The 25,541-nt window shown below is 44.2% G+C and overlaps 2 protein-coding genes across 2 annotated transcripts; both read left to right on the plus strand.

Annotated features, from left to right (window-relative positions):
• The first annotated feature begins 1,912 nt into the window (after positions 1–1,912).
• On the plus strand, positions 1,913–10,482 carry F7 (coagulation factor VII). The gene is made up of 8 exons (XM_049834312.1): positions 1,913–2,192; positions 4,392–4,552; positions 5,124–5,148; positions 5,242–5,355; positions 6,239–6,379; positions 8,814–8,920; positions 9,429–9,549; positions 9,761–10,482. The coding sequence occupies exons 1-8, from the start codon at positions 2,123–2,125 to the stop codon at positions 10,297–10,299; spliced, it is 1,278 nt and encodes a 425-aa protein (XP_049690269.1). The 5' UTR covers positions 1,913–2,122; the 3' UTR covers positions 10,300–10,482.
• A 2,019-nt stretch (positions 10,483–12,501) lies between these two features.
• Positions 12,502–24,925, plus strand: F10 (coagulation factor X). Its single transcript, XM_049834311.1, has 8 exons — positions 12,502–12,798; positions 15,137–15,297; positions 16,771–16,795; positions 19,483–19,596; positions 20,546–20,686; positions 21,553–21,803; positions 22,628–22,745; positions 23,553–24,925. Exons 1-8 carry the CDS (start codon positions 12,729–12,731, stop codon positions 24,098–24,100), a joined length of 1,428 nt encoding a protein of 475 aa, XP_049690268.1. The 5' UTR covers positions 12,502–12,728; the 3' UTR covers positions 24,101–24,925.
• Positions 24,926–25,541: the final 616 nt, after the last annotated feature.

Raw genomic sequence — 25,541 nt, forward strand, 5'->3', positions numbered from 1 at the left:
GACCACACAAGAAAAATGAGTGAGACTTAGGGATCTTCTGGGGAAGAAAAGCAAAGGAACTGACGTTTGCTCCTCTGCCTGGAGTCTAAGACAGTAAGGAAGGGGAGCTCTTCCTTAAAAACAGAGCTCTTCAACCAAAGAACTGGCCAGGCTGAAGTTAGTAGGAAACGGCTGTGAGACGAGGTCTGTCAATATGAAGTTCATGAAGGAAGAGCTGTGATGAAGTCCTGGGACTGCTGAATCCCCAGTGACCCTCCTCGTGGGCACGGTCATCCCTGATGAAACCTAATCGCATGAATTTTTCTTGGAAGAAGTACTGTCCCTATTTGAACCGACTGTTGTTCCTAGCACTTGAGCTTCCCCCTGGGCTCTAAAAATAACAACACTGTTTGGCCATATTCCCAAGCAATAAAAGCAAAATCTTTCATGTTTAAGGGGATGCCAACAGAGGAAGAAAGACAGAAGGAAAATACTGCATCGGTCCTAAAGGATGTACAGGATCTGCACACTGCGAAAGAAGAAGAGGAGAAAGCAAAGAGCTGCAGAGGTGTAGAGATGCTCCTGTGGTGTGGCAGCCACCCCACCCCCCAGCAGGGAGATGCCCCCCAGCCTTGGTCAGTGCGGCTGGGGGGGCAATAGGCACAGCCTCACGCTCTGATCTGCATGACTCATTCAACTAGACAGGGCTAGGTCTTTCCCCAAGAAGATGCGACAAAGAGAGATTTTCAAGCGGCTCCAACAAGCTTGGCTTTGGTCTTGCTAAGCCGAATGTGCCCTTGCTATTTTCAACTCACTGATGTAGGCAAGCAAACAAGGAATGAGGATCATTGCATGCTATGAGGTGTGGAGAGGGTTCCCAAAAAGCAGAGACAGGGACAGCATGGGGCTGCTGTAGCTCCTTTTGTATTCCAGTAAGTGGCCTTCTTCTGCCCCAGGACAGGACCTGCCACCCGTCCCCGACCATCCTGGGAACAGGGCTGCTGGGAATTAGCCAGGCTTCAATCCAGAGAACTGCCCGTATGCCCCTTCTTGGGAAAGCGATTTCAAAGCAGGACGTCCAGCTGTGCTCACCGCCACCAAACAACAGGACCGCATGTGGAGAACGACCGCGAGCCCAGCTTTCCTAAGGAATCACAGCTTCTGCAGGGAGATACGCTGAGCGTTGGCAGCAAAGTAAAAATCTAGCTGTTGCTTTTCTTTGCTGCAAGGTTCAGATGCAGAGCTGACCCTCCTTCTTTTCCATGCAGGAAGGGGGGAACAGCCTGGAAAATACTCTGGCCTTCAGCCAACGCTTCACTTCTCATATGCAAACATGCTCTTTACCTCACTGCTATCTTAAGTAAATATTTCCCCAAGCATGTTGTCAACTCTCTAGTCTGATGCCATTAATTGATTTCCATTAAATCAGAGGACTGCTTATGTTCCAGATAAAATATTGTCTGCAGATCAGCCCCTCAATCCCCTATCGTTACTAACAAAATATAGCGTGGATCAGCTCAGTGCCTCTTCCAGCCAGTACAACTTGTGCAGGCCACATGGGTCTTGCAGAAAAGATGGAGAAAACAGTGTAGGGTGCCTCTTGCTGGTTAATTAGTGTCTCCAAGTAAAGTCAGCCAGAAGTGCAGAGTTTCAGCTGGTGTCGGAGAAATGGGAAAAGACAAATGTCGTGATTCGATCATACTCCAAAGCACTGAAAGGCCCTATCTTGACCACCAATTCAAGATAAATGTCACCTCGCTGCTCTCTGTGTACAGGACTATGTGGCCAGGTTAGTGCCAGTCATACGGCCGCAGGGTCCTGGCATTTATGTTTCTCACGAAAAAAAAAGCATGTTAGATGGAAAACGAAGGTGGAGATAATAGCCTGTATCATCAGCATAGCCTTTGCACAGGTCAGGAGAGCGTGCTTCAAAACCAAGCTCCCCGCTTGTGTGAAAAGGGCACATTGCAGGATTTGCATGTGCCCTTCTGCTCGGCTCGCCAGGCTGTCATGGATCTTTTTCTGTTTCCATGACTCGCCGGCCCCTCCTCTGGCTCCGAGCATTTGAAGTCGAGGTCTTTGGCCAAACAGTCCTTGCTGAAATGTCAATACACTACCGGGACGCTGGCTCTCAGGGTTCATCATGGTTTCCAGGCAGTGCGTGGCTTTGTTTCTCTGCTCTCTACTACTGGTTCCTCTTTCTCTGGATGCAGGTATGTTGTAGGATATGGCTGTAATTATGTTTACTGACAATGGACCTCTCCCCTGTTACTCAGGTGTAATTTTCATTGCAAGTTTTGAGCATGTTTGTCCTGCCTCTGGTTGTCCCTGTGAGTTATTCTAAGGCTCTTGTTTGCTTTCAGTGATGGCATCCACGCACTTGTTTTGCCAACTAGGGAGAAGCACCTGTAGACTGCTAAATGAATCTATTATCTCACTGCACAGACAGCAGGCAAACCATCACCTATGTGAAAAAAGGAACTTGGATTTATTGTTATTTCATTTTGAATTATGGCATTTTTCAAAGCAAAGAATCGATAGTCTGTCATTCAGCTGATGAGAAATTAAAGAGGTGAGGATCCACCCTGTTTCGGCAGCAGTAGAAGGCAGTGAGGTCGTAGCTCTTCAGTGGCTCTGGTACGGTCTGAAAATCAGCTCCCAAATTAATAAAGCAGACCCAGTGCTTTCAGATTCCCAGTTAGCCATTGACTGGGTCTCCTGCATTGCAGTGAACAAAGCTGGAAAAATACATAGCAAAGTCAAAAGCATTCCAATGTAAGTAAGTGGAGAACACTGAAATAAAAGCAGGAGGATGTCCCCAGCCACGCGCCCAGGCACGCTCCTCTGTCGGAATCTGTGCCCGTGCACTGACACGTGTCATGTCTCTGCAGTGTAAGGTTAATTAAAAGCCTTTAAAGAAAGCCATATTAAATGCATACAGCCTGACTTTGAAATCACAGCAGAAAGACCCAGTTGACATTCCTACACTGAGCAAATGTTTATGAAACAACCTGGAATAAATTCAATGCACACCACACAATATTTTATTCCTTAAGTAACTTTGAAATACAGGGAAAATTCCCACTATTTTGCCTGTAATTCAGCAAATGTTCTGATTAGACACAAACGTTTAGAGACACCTCACCAGACTGGAATAAACTCTCTCAGTATCTCTGTTTGTGTGTGTGTCAGCGAGGACACACAAGAGTCCTGTCCTTCAGCAACTACCTCAGGGCGCTTCCAGCAGGTAGGAGATAACTCCTGCTCTCTCAGGAGTCGTGTAGTGGAGAATGTCCTGAGGGAAAGGCAGGTGATATGCATCAGCCTTAATCCCCAAATCTACCCACAATCCCAGGTGAAAGAGTTAAAAGTGCTGACATGTAAGTTACTGTTATGAAGCTCCAGAATCCCCTACTGACATAGAGGAGATTAAAAAAATGCAAAATTAATTATTTCAAGACTTGCTCTGTGTCATACGTGGAGCAAGAGCACACCACAGCACTGGGCCTTCTTGTTCCTTATCCTGAATTATACCGGGACAGCATAGCTGTGTGATGTGCTGGTATCCTGAAGCTGAGGAGCAGGTCAGCGTGGTGACAATGCTATCGGCTCTTTCAGTGCACGCTTCTGTCAGCTGCAAGTTGATGTAGCTCTAGGAAGCGAGCTCTGCTGATGTCTGCTGTCGAACCTGTGTACCCAACGTCTTTCCAAAGCGTGGCAGAGACGCACAGGGAGAAGACCCCCGTGGCTGTGGTCTATGGTGCTGGCAGCAGCAAGGAGCCATCCGTGGACTCCATCAGGAAACGCAAACAGCCTTGTCCAGCCTTCCCATGTACTTTAACATAGCCTTTTTTACAGAAGAAAACTAAAGATAAATATATTAAAGCAGTGGTTGTAAAATTGTGGTCTACTAGTGGTGGGGTAAGTGCCTTCTGCAGATCCAAAGAGTGAAGGGGTGTGAGATAAGACGTAACTGTGGGTGAAGGGGTGACTGTGGTCCATGTGTCACCAAGTGACTGACTTACTGTAGCGAGTACAGAAAAATCAGGTTTCGCCATGTACATCGCTGCTCGGTGAAGCGATGCAGGCTTTTCAGCTGCTAAAATTGAAAGAAACTGTGCTGTGCATGTTGAGACCTACTATATGACGAGCAATGATACCTTAGGAGTCGCTGATGTACGCAGTGGTGTAACGTGCCATCTTCTCTTAAGGTCTGGGCTCTGTAAAATTCATGTGCTGCCACGTTACCTGGGAGGCACACCAGAGAAAGGAGTCTCTTTCATATTCACCCATTTCTTTTCTAAAGTGTCTCAGAAAAAACTTGGGAAAAGCTTTGAGGGGAAATTGTCCCCCTGTCCTCTCCATCTGGAGAGAGCAGCTGATGACAAAGAGACCGTGCTGCTGTTTTTCAGTCTTTCTAAAGCAGGAAGAGGCAAGCGGCTTTTTGGAAAGGCAAAGACGAGCCAACAGCTTCTTCGAAGAGCTAAAACTGGGGTCACTAGAGCGAGAATGCATGGAAGAAAAGTGTTCCTTTGAGGAAGCAAGAGAGATTTACCATGATGATGAAAGGACAGTAAGTAACGTGGGGCTGGGTGAGCGCTCACTGTCAGACCAACTCCCCCCACTCAAGGTGTGCTTTGACACTTTAAGATAGCAAATAAAGCACTTTGTGGCCTGCTCTTTGCATCTTTCTCTTATATTTATAGGGGGGCACACAGCAGCGGTGAGGTGCAGGAGGGCATACTGCATGGGCTGCCCCAGGCAGTACCGATCTGGGGGATGGTGGGAAAGTGGACGCTCTCTAAGTTGTCTCCACGACCTCCCAGTAATTCCTGGCCTGACAATACCTTAAATTATTGTATTGTGCAACATTTGTTTCAGTCAACCCCACTTCAACTATATGGAGGTTATTGATGGATCACCTATCTGTATGTGCTACGCAGTGCCCTTCTCTATTGGTATATGAAAATAATGTAGAATGTAGAAAATAATGTAGAATATTTTATGGATATCAACTGTCATAAATTATAAAGGCAAAAGGGGCATCACTGTGGCTGTCTGTACCCCCTCCTGTGCTATAAGTGCTGTAGGACTTAACCTGAGTTAATTTTTCTTTAATTAAATCTCACATCTTTTTCTTCCAGAAAGAGTTCTGGCACATCTATTCTGGTACGATTGTTCGGGATGTTCTAACAGCTGCGGAAACACTCCTGCTGCTGCAGCTCTTCACGTGAGCCGGACTGACACTGAATGTTTTTACAGACCCTAACCAGTGTGACTCCAACCCCTGTCAGAATGGCGGGAGTTGTGACGACCAGTTTCAGGATTATGTTTGCCGCTGTCCCACCGAATATGAGGGCAAAAGCTGTGAAAAAGGTCAGCTCTGGCATAGCTTAACAAAATAAAAATGCCATTATTAATACAAATGCAAGGCATTGAGATAAACAGTAGCAATCATTATCATTCTGCATAATTCTAGCCGTGACAGCTACTGTTCACACTGCCTGTGGTGTCACACGATGGATGTAACCAGCTGGCAGTCAGGCACTGCAAGGCAGTGAGATAATTATGACCCTATGATGACTTTGTTAAAAAAAAATTTGCTTTTTGTGCACCATCTGAGAGAAAAGAAGGAATTTCTTTTCCTACCCAAGTGCTGAAGTTACTTTGACCTCAAAGCTCAGTGCAGTATGTGAATGATAAATGTGCTGCATATGCATCGTACAAAGCCAGCGGGCACAGATCCAGCAGTTAATAAAGTCAATATACGTCTTTCTATCGATTTCAGTGGGCACTGCACATTAAGTGTTACACTTACACCCTCAGAACACACTGAGCCCAAAGAAGGACTAGGCATTCATCAGGTCTAACCAGGCAGCGTCAATGGTCATCCCAGAGCATCCTTCTCCCAAATGGCAAAATACAAAAGAGTTACAATTTTTCAGCCATATATTACAGTGGTTACCACACAAGTACACCACCTCCATCCTTTAGACAGTTCAGCTACTGCGTAAATGCAGACTGATTTAATTTTAGGTGTATGTTTCTTAAGCATAGCCTTTTCTTCCCTAATCCCTGGAGATCCAGACCTACTTAGCTTTTGCCACATGGAAGGCGCTTTTGATGCAGTCACTGTACATCAATCACAGAAATCTGCTTTGCTGCCTTGCTTCCCTGTCAACATTTCAAGTCACAATTGACTCATGTTAAGCACCAAAATCCACGTTTGGAAACCTTAATGCTCTTTCTCTGACTTTAGCCATGGCTGACAAACTGAAGTGCATTTATGACAACGGTGGCTGTGAGCAGTACTGTACTGACGAGCAGTCTGAAAAACGAGTGTGCTTCTGTGCGGACGATTACGCTTTAGCGAGTGATGGCGTGTCCTGCATTCCCCAAGGTAAGATACTACTAGCCCGATGCTAAGTCTAAGCCAGCTCTGGAAGAAAAGTTTTCAACACGTACACATTGGGAGGTGCGAGGTATAACCCTCGGCCACTAGCTCCCCACCTCTTTTTCAAGGGCAGAGTCCAGAGCAGTACGTTTGGGCTTCTGGTGGAAGTTACACACCCCAGAAAAGCAGCTGGCGAAGAGTGCACGCTGAGCAGGGAGCCTTTTGGACCTCTCTTTCCTTGCCCCAGAGGTCCACTCCTCCGGGACATGGGAAATTCGGGATTGAACATCCCACCTGCTAGGAGGGAGGAGGGAGCTGCACCCCTGTCTCCTCCTCAGGGAGCGTTCTTGCCACTGGTCTAGTAGAGAAGAACTAAGCAGTGGATACAAGCTCATGGCCGGGTGGTCTAAATAAAGCAGAGCAGCAGGTAGTCAGGGATTTGGGGTCAGGCTGAGGGGTTTCTGGTGAGTGGAGGGGCTCTGGGCCTCACAAGTCCTTTTTTGGTTTAGCTTACATCTGCGGTGGGAAAATATTTTGGGGGCAGCATTGTTTTAGTGTTGGATCTCCAACCTGAAATTGTGACTATAGATTTTATTACTGTATTTATTTCAGCACAGGAGTCGAGAGGAAGAAACCTATCAAAACCCAAATAAAACCATTTATTCTTTTTCTTTTCTTTTTTTCTTTCTTTTTTTTTCTTTTTTTTTTCCTATTTGGCAGGAGTAATACACTTTTGGTACTCCTCTAGACACTATGGCTAGATATTTCTCTCACTCATCTGACAAAGTAAATTTCAACTAGGACTAGGATAGCACAAGTTAAATATTTTTTTCCAATAAATGAGCTGGCACCTGACTCTATTGCAGATGCCTACTTGAATTACTTTATTAGAGGGGAAAAAGAGACCCCTGGGGATATGAGCATAACGGACAGAGCTGCAGGGAGCATGCAAAGTAATTCCGAGTGGCGATGCCCCCCCACATACACCTCCATGGAGCACTCATGCAGAGAACTGATAATGACAACCTAGCTCTCAACAACAGCAATTTCATTAGAAAAAAAAGTCTACTAATGTGCTTATCCCTTATTAACAGATTCTGCAATATCACATGATGGGGAAGCTGCTTTTGTTAAAAGCTGAGAACAAAGAATTCAATATTCCCCACAGGCTTTTCAGCATGTCTTCCCCTGCGAGGAAGACGTATTTGTTGCTGCTTGCTTCTTGGGGACCAAAATAGCCAAAGCGCTGACCGTGTGTCGCAAGGAGACACAACTGTGTAACTGCTTAGTCCCTTCACCGTCCTTCTGTCATCTCTCACAATGGCCCTTTCAAATGCCCAGACCGGCATTGCCCTGCCTACAGCATTTAAGAGTTTGTGTCATGTCTATTCTGCTCTTTCAGCAGCTGCCACCAAAGATCTAGTTCTGTTTCCCCATACCTTGCCTGCATCTGTAAAAGCTTGATGCTGTCTTCGTATCAGCTGAGGCAATCGGCATGTTCAGGCTATTACAGATCCGTGGAGATGTCAGATTCAGCTCAGCATAGACTATAGGGCCCTGGCTCCTAAAGTGATAGAAAGCAAGCACTCCTTACTGCGTTATCACAGAGTGACTGCTGGATGGAAGGGACAGAGCGTTCAGTTACAGCACAGCCACGTGGCACACAAAAACCCCCAGAGGCAGACCATCTTCTTCTTCAAAGAAAAACTCTGTTGAGTGAAGGATGTACTGAAAACACGAAGGCTTCCTCTGCACTGTAGCTCAGTCGTGGGTTCTGTCCTCAAGATTTGATTCTCTTACTGCCAATCTTCACGTGCTTGCCCAGGCTAAACACAGACCTTAGATGGAAACATGCAGTCCAGAAGAATCAAGGATGCTCTGGACCCAAGCAAACTAGGCACAGTCTGCCAGGAGGCATACCAGAAGACATAGTGTCTGCTCTTAGGAGATCTTTGAGTCCACCCGAACAAGGGACAGCAAGCTGCATGTCCCACGCTTAAGCCGGTATCTCACCATGCCGTGGATGCTGTGCACTTGGTACAGAGGAGTTAAAAGTCAGCAGGGTCACTGAAAATATGTAGACTATAAAGCTCGACAGAGTCACTTCTGCTCTCCAGCCTGCAGCCTACCTCATTATGTTGATATATCTCTTAAGCAGGTATATTGTTTGCAAGATCCTGTGGTAGCTGAATATAATGTATGGACCTGAACTCTATCTGTAAAAGCATTTCTGGCTGTTTCCAAACAAAAAGACTACTTATCTGCTGAACTGCTTTAAAGTACTTTTGAGAACCCATGCTCCCAGACTAGAGACCAGTTTTTCAGCTAACATAACTTCACTGAAGACCTTACACATTTTGCTGTGAATTCAGTGCAATAAAATCACGCTTGCTGCCCTTTGTTGTTTTTGGTTTTGTTTTTTTTTTCTTTTTTTTTTCAGTGAAATACCCATGTGGAAAAATACCAGTACTGGCAAAAAAAAATGCAACTACACGAGGGAGAATAGTAGGTGGTTCAATCTGTCCTCCAGGTGAATGTCCATGGCAAGTGAGTCTTCAGAAATCTTTCATTGACTTTTTTTTTCCCCCCTTATGAAACCACTATCTTAAACTCATTGTTTTAAATCTGTTATGTTAAAAATCCATAAAAAGTGCCAGGTCTGGATAACCAAATTCCCTCTTCATCCATAGGTAGCAGATCTACCTGTTTCAATTATGTATCTTAGCCTTGTTCTGGAGTGCCTGCTTTCGTAGGAGTGGAGTGGTAATACAACCTCCTCTATCTCCTGACCCCTTAGTCCTTAACCTTAGTCCCAGCAAGAATTTTAGTTGCAGCTTGCAGGGATACACTTTTGGCCATAATAGGCAGAGTCCATACTACAGGATGGAGAAAATGTCGATGGGAAGACTCCCCCTCCTAAATTCTCCATGCAGTCAGCACAGTATTCTCAAACACAGTTGCATAAAGTGACAGAAGGAAGCAAAAGGAAACAACACTACTGAGATTCAGGTGAAGCCCATTTGATGCAAGACATACATTTGCTTTATGTTGGCAGGCCCTTATAATACAGAATCAGAAAGAAAAGTGTGGTGGTACCCTGCTTTCCCCAGAGTGGGTGGTCACTGCAGCTCACTGTTTGGAGTATACTCATCCTAAACAGCTTCGGGTGAGACTGGGTATGTATCTTCCCCTCCTCATGTTATCAAGCTGTGGTTGTGGCGGCAGCTTCTCATCCTGGCAAACCTGAGTAAAAGACCAAATGTGCAGGCTTTGGTAGTATAAGGGAATTGTCTTTAGGAGGTATCAGACTAGAAACCCCTTATCTCCTCAAACTTCTGAGGAATCAAGGAGCTGCCTCACATGACCTGTGATTAATAACTTTTCCAGGTGAACATGCAACAAATTCCGATGAGAAAACTGAGCAAGAAAGTGGAGTTGCCAGGATCATCATTCATGAAGGATACACGAATGGACAAGTCAATAACGATATTGCCCTCCTAGGCCTGGAAACAGCCATGAATCTCACCGACTATGTGGTGCCGATATGTTTGCCTGAAAAGCAGTTTGCAGTGTATGAACTGTCCTCCATCAAGTTCTCCACAGTGAGCGGATGGGGACGCCTACTAGATGGAGGTGCCACGTCTTCTGTTCTGATGAGAGTTGATTTGCCACGTGTAAAGACACAAGAATGTGAAAAGGAGACCGATTTAAATATTACAGAGAATATGTTCTGTGCAGGAGACGTGACCGGCGTTAAAGACTCCTGCAAGGGAGACAGTGGTGGACCTCATGCTACAAAGTACAAGAACACTTGGTTTCTGACTGGGATTGTCAGCTGGGGAAAGGGCTGTGCTGTTAAAGGCAGCTATGGGGTTTACACAAGGGTATCCAAATACATCGACTGGTTGAAGAAGCACATGGATTAATGATAATGAACCAGAGCATTTCCAGATCATGCTATTGCCCCCCAACCCCTCTCTGTCATTTTCCTATTGAAGCATTCCTTCATTATCTCAGCTATGTGATGCATGTGATACCCACACCACTACTAATGATTTGAAACGAGCCTAATGCCTACTTGAATATATAAAATAACTTCCCTATCGGTATTGTTTGTAAACGTGTGTGTCTTGTCAAGTGGGCACAGAATGGCCATAACAAATCAGACTCAGAGTCCCTCTCATTCTGCCTCCCTTTCTGCTGAGGGACAGAACTAGATGCTGAGAGAAACTCTGTCAGCAGACCACGATCTGTCTTCCAGCTACCCTCTCAACTTCTGGTAATCAGTGATGTACAGACTTCCTGAGCCAGAAGTTGCATTAGGTTGAACAATCATGAATGAACTTGTTGTCCACAGATGTGTGCAATCTATTTTGAACATGTTTATGCTTCTGGCTTTCACAACTTCCTATGCTGATGGGTCCTGTAATATAATGATGCAATAGCAGAAGAAATAGAAAAAAGTGTTTCTTTTAGCGTGTGTTAAAGTAGCTTTCTACAACAGTTGCAGTGGCAATAGGTAGATTTGATGAGGAGGAACTGTAGAGAGTCTCCAGGACAAGAAAGCTGGGAAAAGGTTAATTCCACATTTACAGATCTGCTACAAAAACTTGATTTTAGTCTTCTTGCACCATGCATTATTGCAGTAAGGCTGTTAAGTGTAGTATTTAACTCTATATTTATAAGTGGTGAAAAATACCACTGATTTATCTTTGCCTTGCTCATCGATACAGAAGAGGGAAAATGAAAGGGAATATTTGTTTCATTTGTTGTCCAGTATAATCTAAATTGTACTCTCTGTCCTGAGATCTAAACCCAGAATAGAACAATTGTCTGACTATCTGCAAAACACTGGCCAAAGACCATTCTCTAAAGCCTTAATGCATAAACGGTAGAACCTGAAGCACTCTGAAAACACCATCAACCATTAAAAAATGTACCTTCTAATCTAAGCATGAAAACAGTGAAAAGGTGAGGGAGATAAAATGGACCAGGAGATTAGAAAACTGTTTCAGTATCTTACGCAAAACTTACACTTTGGATTCATTCAAATCATGCTGAATATCAGCTCAATCACAAAACCTTATCAGCAAGCAGGACACTTACTATTGATCATAGTCTATTATTAGGAGAAAACATTGACATTATACGGTACATATACCATGCAATACTGAACATCCTATAACCTGCTTTACTCCCATAGAAGAATGTTATTACTGTTCATTTAAGGAGTGACCTGAATTGGGAAAAACAGCAAATTCCAGAGACCTGAGAAACAAGAGGTCTTGCAGTATGAAAACATGCTCCAGAGGTTCTCATTACTCCTAAAAGGAAAGCATATATGCCAGCAAAGTATACTCCCTGGAGAGGAAGGTGACTAGGAGCAGCGACCAGCAAATAAAGTCTCATTTTCACCGAGACGAGGCACTCAGCATTGCAAAATCATCCCTCTAGACCCCTCAAGCTAAAACAGTTTTGCTCCATAGGATGATTTCTTCTCCGCAACGTTCCAATATTGACATTTATGAACAAATCATCATCTTGTAGAAAAAGGGTAAAATGCTGAAGGAAACCAACCAGTACTAAAGGCTGCACAGAGCGACTTTTTCAAAACAAAGCTGAGGTTTAGGTATATTTTTAATACAACAGCCTGTTTAAGCAAGCCAAGAAGATGAAGGAAACCTGACGGCAGGCACTGGAAGCAGCAAAGATGGGGCCTCCACAGGGGACCCCCCCCAAAAAAAAAGGGAGATGGAGGCCAACTCCTGGCAAGCGCCAGGCCGAGATCAACCTGGCCCTGGGCGTCGAAAGCCCGGAGCCGGAGGTGAGGGTTGCCGGGATCTGGGGAAGGCGAGCGGGATCTGCCTCAGGCGGTTGGGTGGGTGTTTTGGGGTGGAAGCCCGGTTTTTCCCCTGCGTGGTCTGGCACCGAGCCCCACACCTGCCAGCGGCGGGAACGCCATCCTCGGCCGGCGCTTATTTATTAAAGTGACGCTCCAATTCCCCACCCCCCCGCAAATCAAAGGTACGATTTAAAAAGCCACCTTCCTTCCTTGGTTTATTTAAAGAAAAAAAAAAAAGAAAAAAACCCAGTCTCCTCATCAGGCCGCCCCCCCACACACACGCACCCTCCCGTCTGAGAGATCCCGCCGGCGGCTTTCCCCCTTCCCCAGCGCTTCCGCTATTTCTGGGCAGGGTGAGGCAACGCCGCTTCAGTCTCTCCCCACCCAGGGCGGGTGAAGGCTTCGGATCCCGTCCCCGTGTCCCTGTGTCCCCCCCCCGTGTCCCCGTCCCGCCGGCGTGGCCCCCTCAGGACCGGCACTAGCGTGGCTGGGGGCGAGGGGCTCTGCGCCACCATGGCCGACCGCCTGCTGCTCCTCCTGCTCTGCGCGGCGCTGGCGGGCGAGCTCCGGGCTGAGGGAGCCGGTAAGGCGGCACCTTTTATTTTTATTATTATTATTTTGGGGAGGGGGCGACCCCTCTCCTCACAGCCTTTGGGAGGGGTGGGCTGTTCCCCTTTGGGGGAAGGGGGGAGGCGGTGGCCGGGGGCTGCGGGTGCGTGAGGGGGAGAGCCCTCCCGCCCGTCGCCCCTGAGGGAAGGGGTCCCGCCCGGCCCCTGCCTGAGGGAGCGGGTACCCCGGGGGCTCGTCTTCCCCAGGACGGTTTCCAAAAACGGCTGAGGGGTTGTCCGTGCTGAACCCCGCGCCCTGCCGAAAAGATGGGCGACCCCCTGGGGGGCAAGGGGGGCACCTCGGGGTGCTTGAGCCCCGGGGGTGCCATGTCCCGCCGCCATGCACCGAAACCTTTCCCAGGCTGTTGCGCCTTCCCAGTTTCCCGCCTTCCTCATTTCTCCCTATATAAAATGGGATTGCTGGCCCTCGCCACCGTTGGGTGCCCTCGCATGCAGCCCTGGGGACGGGGGGGGGCTCATGTCTGTGAGGAGAAGCTTGGCCAAGGCTTGGCTGGGTGCGCTTGGCCGTGGAGGGGCTGGGGCGAAGGGAGGGAGCGTGTCCCCGCCGTCCTCTGTGCTGGTAGGGTCAACACCAAAGTCCAGAGCACCGGCAGCGAGTGGCTTTTCAAAAGTCATTAACTCTTCCTTCAGTGAGTCAGCCCGCTTAGGCTTTTAAAATGAGGTCTTCCGCACTTTTCTGGAACGTCCTGCTTCAGTTGACCAACGCCTGTTGCTCCTTGGTGTCTCCGAAGAAAGAAGTGTGATGGAAAGCTTGGGAAAGAGAATGACCAGCGGAGAGTTCAAGTTTGCAAAAACATCCACTTAGGCGGATGATAGGGAGGCAAAGGAACACAGAGGCAATAACCCCAGCGTCTGTGTCCTGTCACTCTCCTGTGGCTGCAGAGAGGGATTTAAGGGCAAACAAGGTAGTGGGTGAATGAACTAACAGTTGCTGCGCTACAAGTTACAAGCACTTTCTGTAAGCCTTCCTTGCGAGGAGCCTTTTCGGAATAAGCGGGGCTTCAAATTATGCATAGGCTCTATGGGATTGCTTTATAGAAATAACACTAGCAGAAGTTGGCTTTTTGTGGCTGATCCACCAATTCCAGTGAAAACACGATGAATCCCCTCTGTGTTCTCTAAGAGGATATTATGGTATATGATTACTATCAGCAAGTTTATTGCTGAATTGAACTGCACAAAGAACGCTCCAGAAGGTAGGTGCAAGCTGCCACTGAGTGTAAGCCATTGGCCTTGAAGTCCCATCTGCAGCACTGTCTTCCATGCTCGGGTCTGTGATTGGAAAGTATTTTTTCTCTTTAAATTCCAGGTGTTTATAACATAATTAAATGCCAGCTTCCAAACTCTGCAAACTTTTCTAGAATATATACTTTTTACAGTAATTGGCAATTTATTTACTCCAGTGTTGTTTCTGTTTTTCCTGTCTGGTAATGTGTGCACAAGTCACTGGAGAGTAATGCTACTGTTCATGCAGCCAAGTGGCTGAGCTGAGTTTAATGCCTCTGATCCTTCAGTTTAAATCAACAGCTTGAACTTGAAGGCAGCAAGTCTTACGCTTCTGTGACACCAAGCTTTTAAAAAATAAAACAACCCACAAAACTAACCTCAGGCTGTACTTCCCTGCTAAAGCTGACATTCGTTTACTTCTGCTCTTTGTTAAATGTTAGAACGCAGCTGCCTTAGCTCTACCTGCACACATATCAGTAAGGCAGGAACATTTCTGCAGGCAGTTGGGAGGTGATGTTAAGAGGAAAGGAAGACCCCAGGGCAGCACAGTGGTATTTGGGGTGGTGAAGGGCAGTGGAATTCATACATGGGCTTCCCCATCTGTCAGTAGAGATGTTACTGCATCCTGAGTTTGTGTGGCATTTAGTTTCTGCACCACAAGCTCCTGGAGCAGGTGGTGGTGGTGCCTGGTGGTCAGCTTTAAAACCAAGTCAAGGAACGCAGTGTCCCTGGTCTTCAGGGAAAGTCATTCTGTTTAAGACTGGAGTCCTGAGCAGGAGCAACACAAATATAAACCCTCAGCGGCAACCTGCATGTTCTTATTTTCAAGACTAAAAACAGTAGGAGAGAATTTTGGGGGCCTGCAGTTTGTCCTGGAGTTGCTGATTCTCAGAGAGAGACTTCTCTGAGAAATCCAGAGATGTATCAGTCAGTGTGAGGCCTAACCTCACAGGTAATGTTGTGTATAGGTAGAGTGGTGAAAGGGTCTGTTTTGGTTTTGTGTCTACTTCACTGATTTCTAATGGCTCTTCACCTGCCACCTGTATCATTTTCTCTGTTGTCTAGTATTCATCAAGAAAGAAAATGCTGACAAGTTCTTGGAAAGAACAAAACGTGCTAACTCTTTTTTGGAGGAATTGAAGAAAGGGAATATTGAAAGAGAATGCAATGAGGAGCGCTGCTCAAAAGAAGAAGCAAGAGAAGCCTTTGAAGACCAGGAGAAAACTGTAAGGACGAACTAATACAAAACATAGGTCTATAATATTTCATGTTTACAAAGTATCATTAAGGTCTTTTCAGCTGGTCATCAGAACTCACAAGTTACTCCCAATCACTTAACACAAAGAATAAATGCTGATTTTGTCTGTGGTTGGAATTGCTTAGACTTAACTTAATTTAGCTCTTGCAAGTCCAGCCCATGTTAAAGCCTCCATGCTTTTACCTGTTCTGATCTGTTTAATTGCCATTGTGAGGTATTTGACCTTTAAATGCTTTGATACTACCTGTGTTGGAAATACGTTCACCCTATCTGGGTGGCATAGCTGAGTGTCATGACGATGGTCAAGAGTTCTTAGGTGGAGAGTCCACAGGAAGGTTGAGAAGGAAAATGCTGACATGGAACTTCATTGGAAAATTTTTGCCGAACTTATCTGAAGCAGTTTTGCAGTGCTTATCATTTTGTGGCTATCTTTTTCAGTACCTGATTTGACAGAATGTGTACTGTGGACAGTTCTTATATGCCTTAATGTTATTGTCCACATGGAATGAAGTTTGTATGTGTGACTCTAATGTCACCTGCCCTACCCTGATGGCTGCTGAACTTTAGACAGAAATGTGATATGTTTCCAAGTGCAAGGGAAAGTGAAAGAGATGGGGCAGCTATGGGGGCTGGGGTCAGTAGAAAAGGTGATATTTGAAAATTCGAAGTGTCCTGGTGGTGAAGGGGAATTGGGAAGATCAGCTGTAGCTATGTGGCTGTTAAGAACAGCCCTGAAACTGGAGTTAAGTCCAGATTAATTTCACTTTAGCATTACTCGATGGCCAGAATGTTCTTGGAGTGGCCCTGAGGTGACCTGGGTGGGGAGTCATGGGTGCATCGCCAGGGTACTTCAGAGCATAAGGTTGGCTGATCTACAGCAGAACCTGCACAGCCTGTTCTGCCTGGTGCCCAGATGTCCCTGAAAAGGACTGTCTTGGACAGACAGCATACCTGGAGTCCTCAGTGCAGAGGGAAAGAAGAACACAAATTGGACAAAATATTTTTAAATCTCAGGATTTCTGAGGTCCTGATTGATGGGAGTATGGGGGGGTGTGGAGACTGAGAATTTGGCATTACAGGAATGTAAGTAAATTCAGTCAAAACCAATGGAAAGATGCAATTGTGCAAGAAATCAAGTGCCTTATGCTGAGTGAGTCACACTGGGAAATGTCTGAGGAGTTCTAGATATTTCTGAAAAACACATGAGACTTGTTTCTGTAGCGCTGGGCACTATGGATGGATGATATAGTTTTAATTTACTAAATGGTAATAGCAGGCTGCAAGGCACTGTATGTGCCTGTAACTTAAATATTTGTTTTAACAATTGTTAGCTGCAAGTATCCTCTGTATGAAAGCTCTAATATTTTTCTGAGGAATTCAGTAATTCTCATCTAACTTTTTCTGTCTCCTTTTATTCCCCTTTTCCCACACCTGCCTGTAGGAGGAATTCTGGAACATCTATGTAGGTAAGAAACACTCTGTGTTTGTTTAGAGAATTAAGCTTCCTTATTGCAAGGTTAAAAAGGATGCACCTCTTAAGTTACCACTTCCTGCTCCCTTGCTTCCTCCCTTTTCCCCATGTAACACCCTCACTTTGTGTTTCCTCTGAAGAAGGAATATGATTTACTGGCCTTGCTTTTGCTTGAACCCAGTCAGTTAATTCAAAGACAAGGTTCAGCTGCCTCCAATTGCTGAATCTTTGCCCTCTCAAAAAGAGAATAGTGGCCCTTTGCACGCAAAGGACAGTGAGAAGCAGAAAACTGGGTGTGTGACTCTGCCGGTCAGTTGTCCTCCAGAGGGGCAGCCCCGCATGGGGGAATTCAAGATGCAGAGAGTCATAAATGAGGGCAGTGCTTAAATGCCATAGCCAAGACAAAGTTAGTAAACTGTTTCTTGCAATCACTTGCCAATTTCGTGTCACCTTCCATGCCAAACTGTTGTTGACTTCTGTATTATAGCGCGTTTTGGGGGACGTGTTTTCTATAGGTCTGTTTGCCATTCAAGGAGGACATGCCAGTAGATTGGCAGATACTACCCATCAGTCTTTTGTGTTTTTTTCTAAAGGTCTGAGTTGCTTTTATTAGGATTCTAGTGTTGGTAATCACTATGCAGGGACAGATTTTTAATGTATTAGTGTTTGGTAACATGTTCTCCTGAAAGTATGTGTCCAGCTTGTGTGTTAGGAGGAGTACCTCAAAAATGTTAACCAAAGACAGCTCAGCTTTGTCTTTTGGAGTCTGCAGAAAATTAAAGACAGTTGCCACAAAGAAGATGCAGACTTTCACAATCCTCTAAGCAGGGGATGAACTCTGCAACCTACAGGCTGAAATTTCAAGCAAAGCCTGCGTCAGTGTTGCAGTGAACAGATGTGGAAAATTTCAAACCATTTTCTCATGAGAGTACAAGCAGCCAGTGCTCTTAGTGGAAATGCCAGTTTCATACATCTTAAACCAATGCTCACGAATGCTTTATCGGTGTTTAGAAGTATTGAAAACCACAGCTATCCTTAGCCAAGTTACTAGAACAATTCATTCTCACTTCCTTTCATAGTAGGAGATTCTGCAATGCTTTAGTGCAATACTGATGTAAAACTCATTACCACAGCGGCAACTACAATGTAGGGAAAAACTAAGTGAGTATGGTTTCTAACAATAGGATGCTGCTTAGCTAAGACTACTACAGAATGGAGTGCCCTGGTACTGCAGAGGAGGCAGAAACCAGGAGATGTGCTGCAGCCCTCGAGTCTGTCTGTCTTTTGGTAAATGGTGCTCTTGCCTTCCCTCTGTTGAGGATGGACATCAGTCTTCAGTGCCTCTGTGGTGGACCACACAGATGCAGCATTTGGAGTGCTGTTGGTTTTGGCCACGTGCAGGTACAGAAGGGATGTTGAGGTGTGAGGGCAGTACACAAGGGCCAGCAGATGTTCCCTGTGGCAGATAAAGCTGCAGCAGATGAGGTCACAGGCCAGAGCCACCATGCAGGTGGGAAGGAGGATCCTTAGGATGAGCAGCTTCTTGCATCTTGTTTCCTCTGTAGGTATTGCTGTTCTGCCAGCTGCTCCAAATAGGGGCAGAACAGGTGGTAAAATACAGAAATGTGAAGAGTGTATTTTGTAAAGCAACGAATTATTAAGCAAAAGTCACTTCTCTGGATATCCTGCTTTTCTTATCGAACAGTGCAGAAGAGCCCAGCAGGGTCATGTGATGGGAGCACATTTTTAACAGCAGGTCACTGGGTGGGAGAGACTGTGACAGCGAGTATCAGTGTAGGAGTGAGGTACCTTTGTGTTGGTGGGAGAAAAGGCTGCTACGTGGAACGTGTCTCCGAACGCAGTGCAGCCTCACTGTCCTACGTGTAACTGAGTTTGTGAGATTACATGTGGCTGGGGCCCTGGAGTCAGGTCAGCCCCTTGTGTCCAGGTCACGGAAAGAAAGAAGGGCTGCAGAGCTGCCTTTCAAATGTGGGAGATCCCAACATAGATGTGAGGAGCATGAGGTAAGAGCTAATATTTTGAAGCTCAAGCTCATACTTTGACAGATACAATGGGAAAATGTTGGTATTGTAAGCATCACAAAAAGGGAATTTGGCCTGCATTCTTGAATTTAGCAGGGCTTTGTAAAGCATTTTGGGAGGGTTTGTGTATTTTCTGATTAATATGCTGGTGTCTGTTTCTTCAAAGGAACAGCACTGCAGGCAGAAGACAGGCACAAGGGATGAGATGACCTTTAAAGAAATAAAAGTTGAGTTGCCATTATTATGCAGAAATTGTAGGGAAATGCAAGAGGCCAAAAGGTTAATATCTTTAGACAGTAGTTGCAACGTGGAAATGTCCTGTCTGCTTTTACAGACTGTAAATGATGTATACTCTGACCATGATGTATTACTGTTATCTTAGTACAAAAAAAGGCTCGTGTATGCTCTGTCATAAAGTAGCTACCAAAACCAGATTGCAAAACTGAGGATATGTGTAAGAATCATTGCTGGTTTGGAATGATTGCATTTATACTCTGTTCCATCTGGAATGTGGCAACTCACAGGACATACGTTTTAAAAGGAAAAATGAAAGATTGCTTATTAAAACTAACACCCCTTCAGAGTTCACTGAAGATCCTTACACTCATACAATAATTTGTTTTTTGGTTTGTTTTTGTAGATGGGAACCAATGCAGCTCAAGTCCTTGTCATTATGGTGGACATTGTAAAGATGGAATTGGTTCCTACACTTGCTCATGCTTGGATGGTTACCAAGGCAAGAACTGTGAATTTGGTAGGTTTCTGCTTTATAGAACTGTGGCAGTGAATTTCCCAGGGAGCTGAAACAGAGAGAGTTAACTCTTTTTTAATGAGCATTATTCGTCTCTTGGAAAAATGCATAGAATAGGATGGCAGTTAACAATTAGTTGGAGGACAGTGCCAGAAAGTCAAAGCCCTGGTGGCTCTACAGCTGGATGGTGTTAGTGAATGCTCCGAAGTTATACTTGCTCCAAAGAAAGCCCTCTTAATTATGATAGTGCCTCTTCATATGAACTTGAATCCCCACATATGATGATAAAACTAAGAAGCGTAGGATTCTTGTAACTGATATCGAAGAGCCTTTATTCCAAGCTCAGAAGTACAGCCTCCCTGCTCAGCCCACAGCAGTGAAGAACCAAAGAAAGCAGATTTCAGTACACAATGCAGAGACTTTTTCAGCTTTGCAAAGAATCATTTTTTGCATATAAATCCTTCCTGAGTCTCACTTCTGTAGTTTACAGCTACTACCCTAATGATGTTGCTGGAGCATGTATCAGTAGCCAAGAAGTAAGAGTGGAGGGTGCAGAACTGAAGTTCAGACATGGGACTGCAGGGAGTGATGAGGAGTGGAGTTTTTTAAGGCAGGAAGGAGGAATCATGTGAGGATATACCAATATGTGGACTTCTCTGTTAGTGTTTTATTCATTCTTCCACTGTCATTTTGTCTCTGCTTTTTTAAGCTTACCATGACATGGCCACTGGGCCCACGCGGACTTGGCAAGATTGTTTCATGCGGTGGATGTGACTGCTTTGTAAGGCATAAGCTATTGTTAGCCACTCGTTGTTACTAAGACATGCTTCAAGTTTACAGGTGGAGATACAGATCCTGTTTAAAGAGTGCGGTTTAATTTGGTGAACTTTGAGATCTTCTGTGAAGTCACTGTTTATTAACAGATTTTTCTCTGAACTTACCTCTTTTATAGTCATACCAAAGTACTGCAAAATAAACAATGGTGACTGTGAGCATTTCTGCAGCATCAAAAAAAGTGTACAGAAGGATGTTTTGTGTTCCTGTGCAAAAGGGTATGTTCTAGCAGAGGATGGCAAACGCTGTGTTTCATCAGGTATGAAGCCATGTAATAAACAAATAGCAATGGTGGTGAGAATTGTTTCACAATTAAAGAATGTCTTTTCAGCTATCAGTATTCTACATGACATAGATTTAACAGTGATGCAAGCCAATTTGTATTTCCAAAGCCTTCCATGTGGGAGGTGATGTGATGGACTTTCAAAATCTAGCTGATTTCAAACCCTTTCCAAGGTGCCTCTCAGAATTACCTGAGTAAACTCCACTGTTGGCCGGAGAGAAGTGATGGCGGTTATATCTCATTTACTTAAGCACTTACACTCCATATAAAATAGCAGCTTGCAAAATCTTTTCTACTTTAGATTTCAGTTAATCTGATCAAATAGTAACTGATGACATTAAATAATTACGGTTAATGCTATTTACATTTGTATATTTTTGTTGTATTTCAACAAACCTGGGGGGACGGATAAGCCAACTATATACTCATGATGTCGGTTTTTATATCCTTTATAACTAATAATAATTTGCTGTCATGAGCCATATTATTCCTAAAATAAAACACTTCACACCATTTCCTAATTAAGATGATTTTACTAAGAGCAAGGACATGAACATAAAAATGTAAACAATTTAAGATGGTGTTTTAAACTTTAAATATTTTGAAAACACTATCCAGAGACTGAACCTATGGACAAGTTTTTGGACTACAAAATGGCTTTCATTTTTCAAACCATCTGGTCTTCCTCCTTTGTTGCATCTGCCAAGGTTTTGCTAGTGTTTTCAAAATGCGACAGCTGCCAGCTGCATTAACTAATTTATTGTGAGGTGGTGGTGTCAAGGAGTTTCCTTTTGTGCTGGTGTTTCTGTCTGTCTCTGATTTTAACATTCTTGTCTTTACAGTAAAGTATCCTTGTGGAAAAGTTTTTGTGAAAAGAAAAAAAAGGTCAGTTATTTTACCCGATGATAATAGCAATGTAACTAGTAATCAAGATGGGCCTCCCACAAATGGAACAAGTTTGGAGACGGCCATCGTTACTACCACAGAAAGCACAACCGTCCGTCCTGGCAATGGTACAAGTAGCAAGACTCCGTATGTCGATACCAGGATAGTGGGTGGTGATGAGTGCCTTCTTGGCGAATGTCCATGGCAGGTAAATCTGGTGTTTGTGCTCTGCATGTAAGCAGGATGTGTTTCTGAGGGAAAGCGTGCAATTGTTCATTTAACCCGGTTGCCTCCTGAATGTTACCCATGTAGTACACCATTTGTAGCTGGAGGGAGCTGAATTGCCTGAACCTAGGCACTTAGATGTGCTGTTCTGCAAACTGCAGCCTTAAAATGTCAAAATGAAAGGCTTTGTGCAATTTTAGATGGTGATGCTTAACCTGTCACCAGAGAGGGTTTTTGAGTCATGCTGACTTACCAGTGTCATTTTTGCAGGTTATATTCCAGTTCTGTCTGATAGCAGTCCATTTAGGTAGTATACCTGAGAGCGTGTCAGATCAAGCATGCATTTGCTTCACAAATAGGCTTTCATATCTGAGTTTTCTTCTTGAGTTTGGACCAGCCAAGATGAGATCCTGTGTTCGGGACGCTAAGCGGGGGTCAAACGGGAACAGAACTTGGACAGGACTTCTTTAGGGTGGTGAGTCCAAGGGGTGAGGTGATTTGGGGGCTGCACTCTCCCTGCTCAGTCAGTCAGTGTCTTGTTCCTAAAAGACTTTACTAAGCACTGTGAGTGAGGTGACGTAGTAGCCAAACATCTATGTCACGTAAAGACAGTTGAGACTCTGTAGCGGTACACGCCAATCTGTAGCATATGCATGTGTGTATGCAATATTAGGAGACACCTGCAGAGTAGTACATTTTGTAGTAATAAGCATATATGTTGTGTGCAGAGGAATCAACTACCTGTTTATAGTTCATCTAACTTAAACTTCTCTTCTAAATTCTACACTTACCTTTTTTCTTTTGCAGGCTGTTCTGTTAAACGAGGCAGGGGAAGAGTTTTGCGGTGGAACTATTTTAAATGAAAATTTTATACTTACTGCAGCTCATTGCATGAACCAATCCAAAGAAATCAAAGTTGTTGTTGGTAAGTGGTTATTTATTTTACTCCTGTGATGTTTGAGCATGTGTTGCAGACTAATCCTTTGTGCTCTAAATCTTGTGTGAGGTGTACTCGTATTACTTTATTTGTTATGGTTTGTTACTTTTTTGTTGTTGTTTTGCTTTTTATAATTTCTTCTTGTTGTAGGAATCCTGCTTTGTAATAACAGGGGCAGCTGATGTGAAAGGTGATAATGGTGCATCCCTTTCTTCTTTGCCAGCTAGTTGGAAGTGATTTAAGAACAAATGTTCTAGGAGAGTTGGCTAGCATAGTGTTCATCAGAGTGGTCCTTTAGAAAGCTTATCATTCCTGACACATCTGAAGCATACAGATTTGTTTCTGCAGGAACACGCAGGAAAGCTATGATGACACATTGACTAGAGGAAGAAGAAACAAACTCAGATTGTGACTGCTTCACTTCTGAGGCATGATACTAGATCAACACAACTTTATATTTGCACTAAAACATAGTCTTGACCCAGACCAGTTTCTCTTCCCTCATATAAGCCAGGCTTAAGCTCCTGTGAGAGCTTCCATGCAAAACTGCATTAGTTTAGCTGAATCAGTTTATGCCTTTATGTAAACTGATACAAAAATCTCCATAGACAAAAGCTCGGAACTGAAACTGATCCAGGTGCTGCTAATAAATATTGCAATACATCTTTACTTGTATGGTCTAAAGGCTTAGGCAAAGTGTTAGGAATGGCTATAGTACTGTCCTCCTTTATCAAGGTTGTTCTTAATTTCTTATATTATCTCCATATTAATGACCCTTTTAATAATCTTGTACAGGTGAAGTGGACAGAGAAAAGAAAGAACATTCTGAAACGATGCATACTGTGGACAAAATACTTGTTCACTCTAAATACATTGCTGAGACTTACGATAATGACATAGCCTTGATAAAGCTGAAGGAACCTATAACGTTTTCTGAGTACATTGTCGCAGCATGCCTCCCTGAAGCAGACTTTGCTAATGAAGTTCTGATGAACCAAAGATCTGGGATGGTTAGTGGCTTTGGGCGTGAATTTGAAGGTGGACGACTATCCAAAAAACTGAAAGTGCTTGAAGTCCCCTATGTTGATAGGAACACTTGCAAGCAATCCACTAACTTTGCAATAACAGAAAACATGTTTTGTGCTGGTTATGAAACAGAGCAAAAAGATGCTTGTCAAGGAGACAGTGGAGGTCCCCATGTAACCAGATATAAGGATACTTATTTCGTTACTGGAATTGTTAGCTGGGGAGAAGGATGTGCAAAGAAAGGCAAATATGGTGTCTATACCAAACTGTCCAGGTTCTTACGCTGGGTAAGAACAGTCATGAGGCAAAGTTTCTAGTGGTGTGGCTCTTGATCCTTCTGTTCGCTAACGAGATGCAGTTTCTGTAACGGAAACTTTATTCTTTTTTTTTTTTTAGCCACATCTGCTAAACTTGTTTTGAGAGCTGATTCCTTAAAAGTTATGGTGCTTTTCTTTTTGTTTTATTCCTGGCTTTAAGCATGTATATGTGGACTGCTGGTGTTGTTTTGAATTTGTACAATGAGGGGCTTTCCCCAAACAAAATTGCTGCTCAGTGGGGTCTTTTCTTTGCTTGTTTGGTTATTTTTATATTGCCATTTTGGTTCCTGTCTGTTTGCCCAAGTGCTTCCACCAGAGGCTCCCAGACATAATATGAGCCTCCACTAATCATGATGAAAGTGGGAAGGACAGGACTTCAGTTAATCCTTGTACTGCAGCCAGCTGGCTCAGTAGGGAGTTTGTTATTACTAGAGCTGTTTAGCAGTTTGGCTTCTACCTGCAGGTGTATTTAGAAGATTAAGGGAGCAGGGAAGCTTGCTTGGTAAAAGCTGAGACACAAGTAAGTATTCAACATGTGATGATAAATAACCACATGTTCCACAAAATTGCCTACTTAGGTCACAGCAGCTAATTAAAATGGGGTTTTGCTTTATATGGATTGTACTTCACTTTATTTTAATTTGAACACTCTGTTCTGCTCATCAGAAAAAAAAATATGTGCATGTTCACTGTTTCCTGTATCATGTTCTGGGTTGTGTATGGCTGAGGATCGGAAAGCTGGTTGCCTGTTTATTGTTCTAGGTGTTTCTGTAAGGTGCAATATTGATGTACACCAGCATTTGAAATAAAACATTCCTTCTTTTTTGTTTTTTTTTTATTTATTCCCTCCAGTCGGCTTACAAATATATGAAGATAAAATTTAATTTGAGAGTGAAAAAAAGAGTGAATATCCCTAAACAAATATTTGTGACACATTTCACCTGCCTTATGTCAAGGCTGATGAGGAGGTAGAGAATGGAGAGGGATAATTAAAAGGCTTTCATTGGCCTAGAGGTTCATAAATGGCAAGTAAGATGCCAAGATACTTATTTTCTTAGAAAGAGGCAAACTCAGCCAGTGATTCCCCACACATAGTCTGTTCAGGTACTATGATCTGATCTGTGCTGTAAGGTTTCCAGGCAGAAGCTCTGCACACACTTGGATGGGGTTTTTTTGTATGTGGAGCAATGTTCCTCCATATATTCTTTAAACCTTATCAGCTTCAGTCCTAGTTACAGAAATCATGAAAAAATTTACAGTGGAAGGGACAGGTAAAAGTAATCTGGTCTGAGCCCATGCTCAAAGCGGGTCTAACGTCAAAGTTAGAGCAGGTTTTGCAGGGTCCGGTCCAGTCAAGTTTTGAAAAACTTCAGAGGCATAGATTTTGGTACCCTCTGGGTAACCTGTTCCTGTGCTTTAGCACTCTCATGGCTAAAATTTC

The sequence above is a fragment of the Accipiter gentilis genome, chromosome 31, assembly GCF_929443795.1.
Source record: "Accipiter gentilis chromosome 31, bAccGen1.1, whole genome shotgun sequence".
Lineage (NCBI taxonomy): Eukaryota > Metazoa > Chordata > Aves > Accipitriformes > Accipitridae > Astur > Astur gentilis.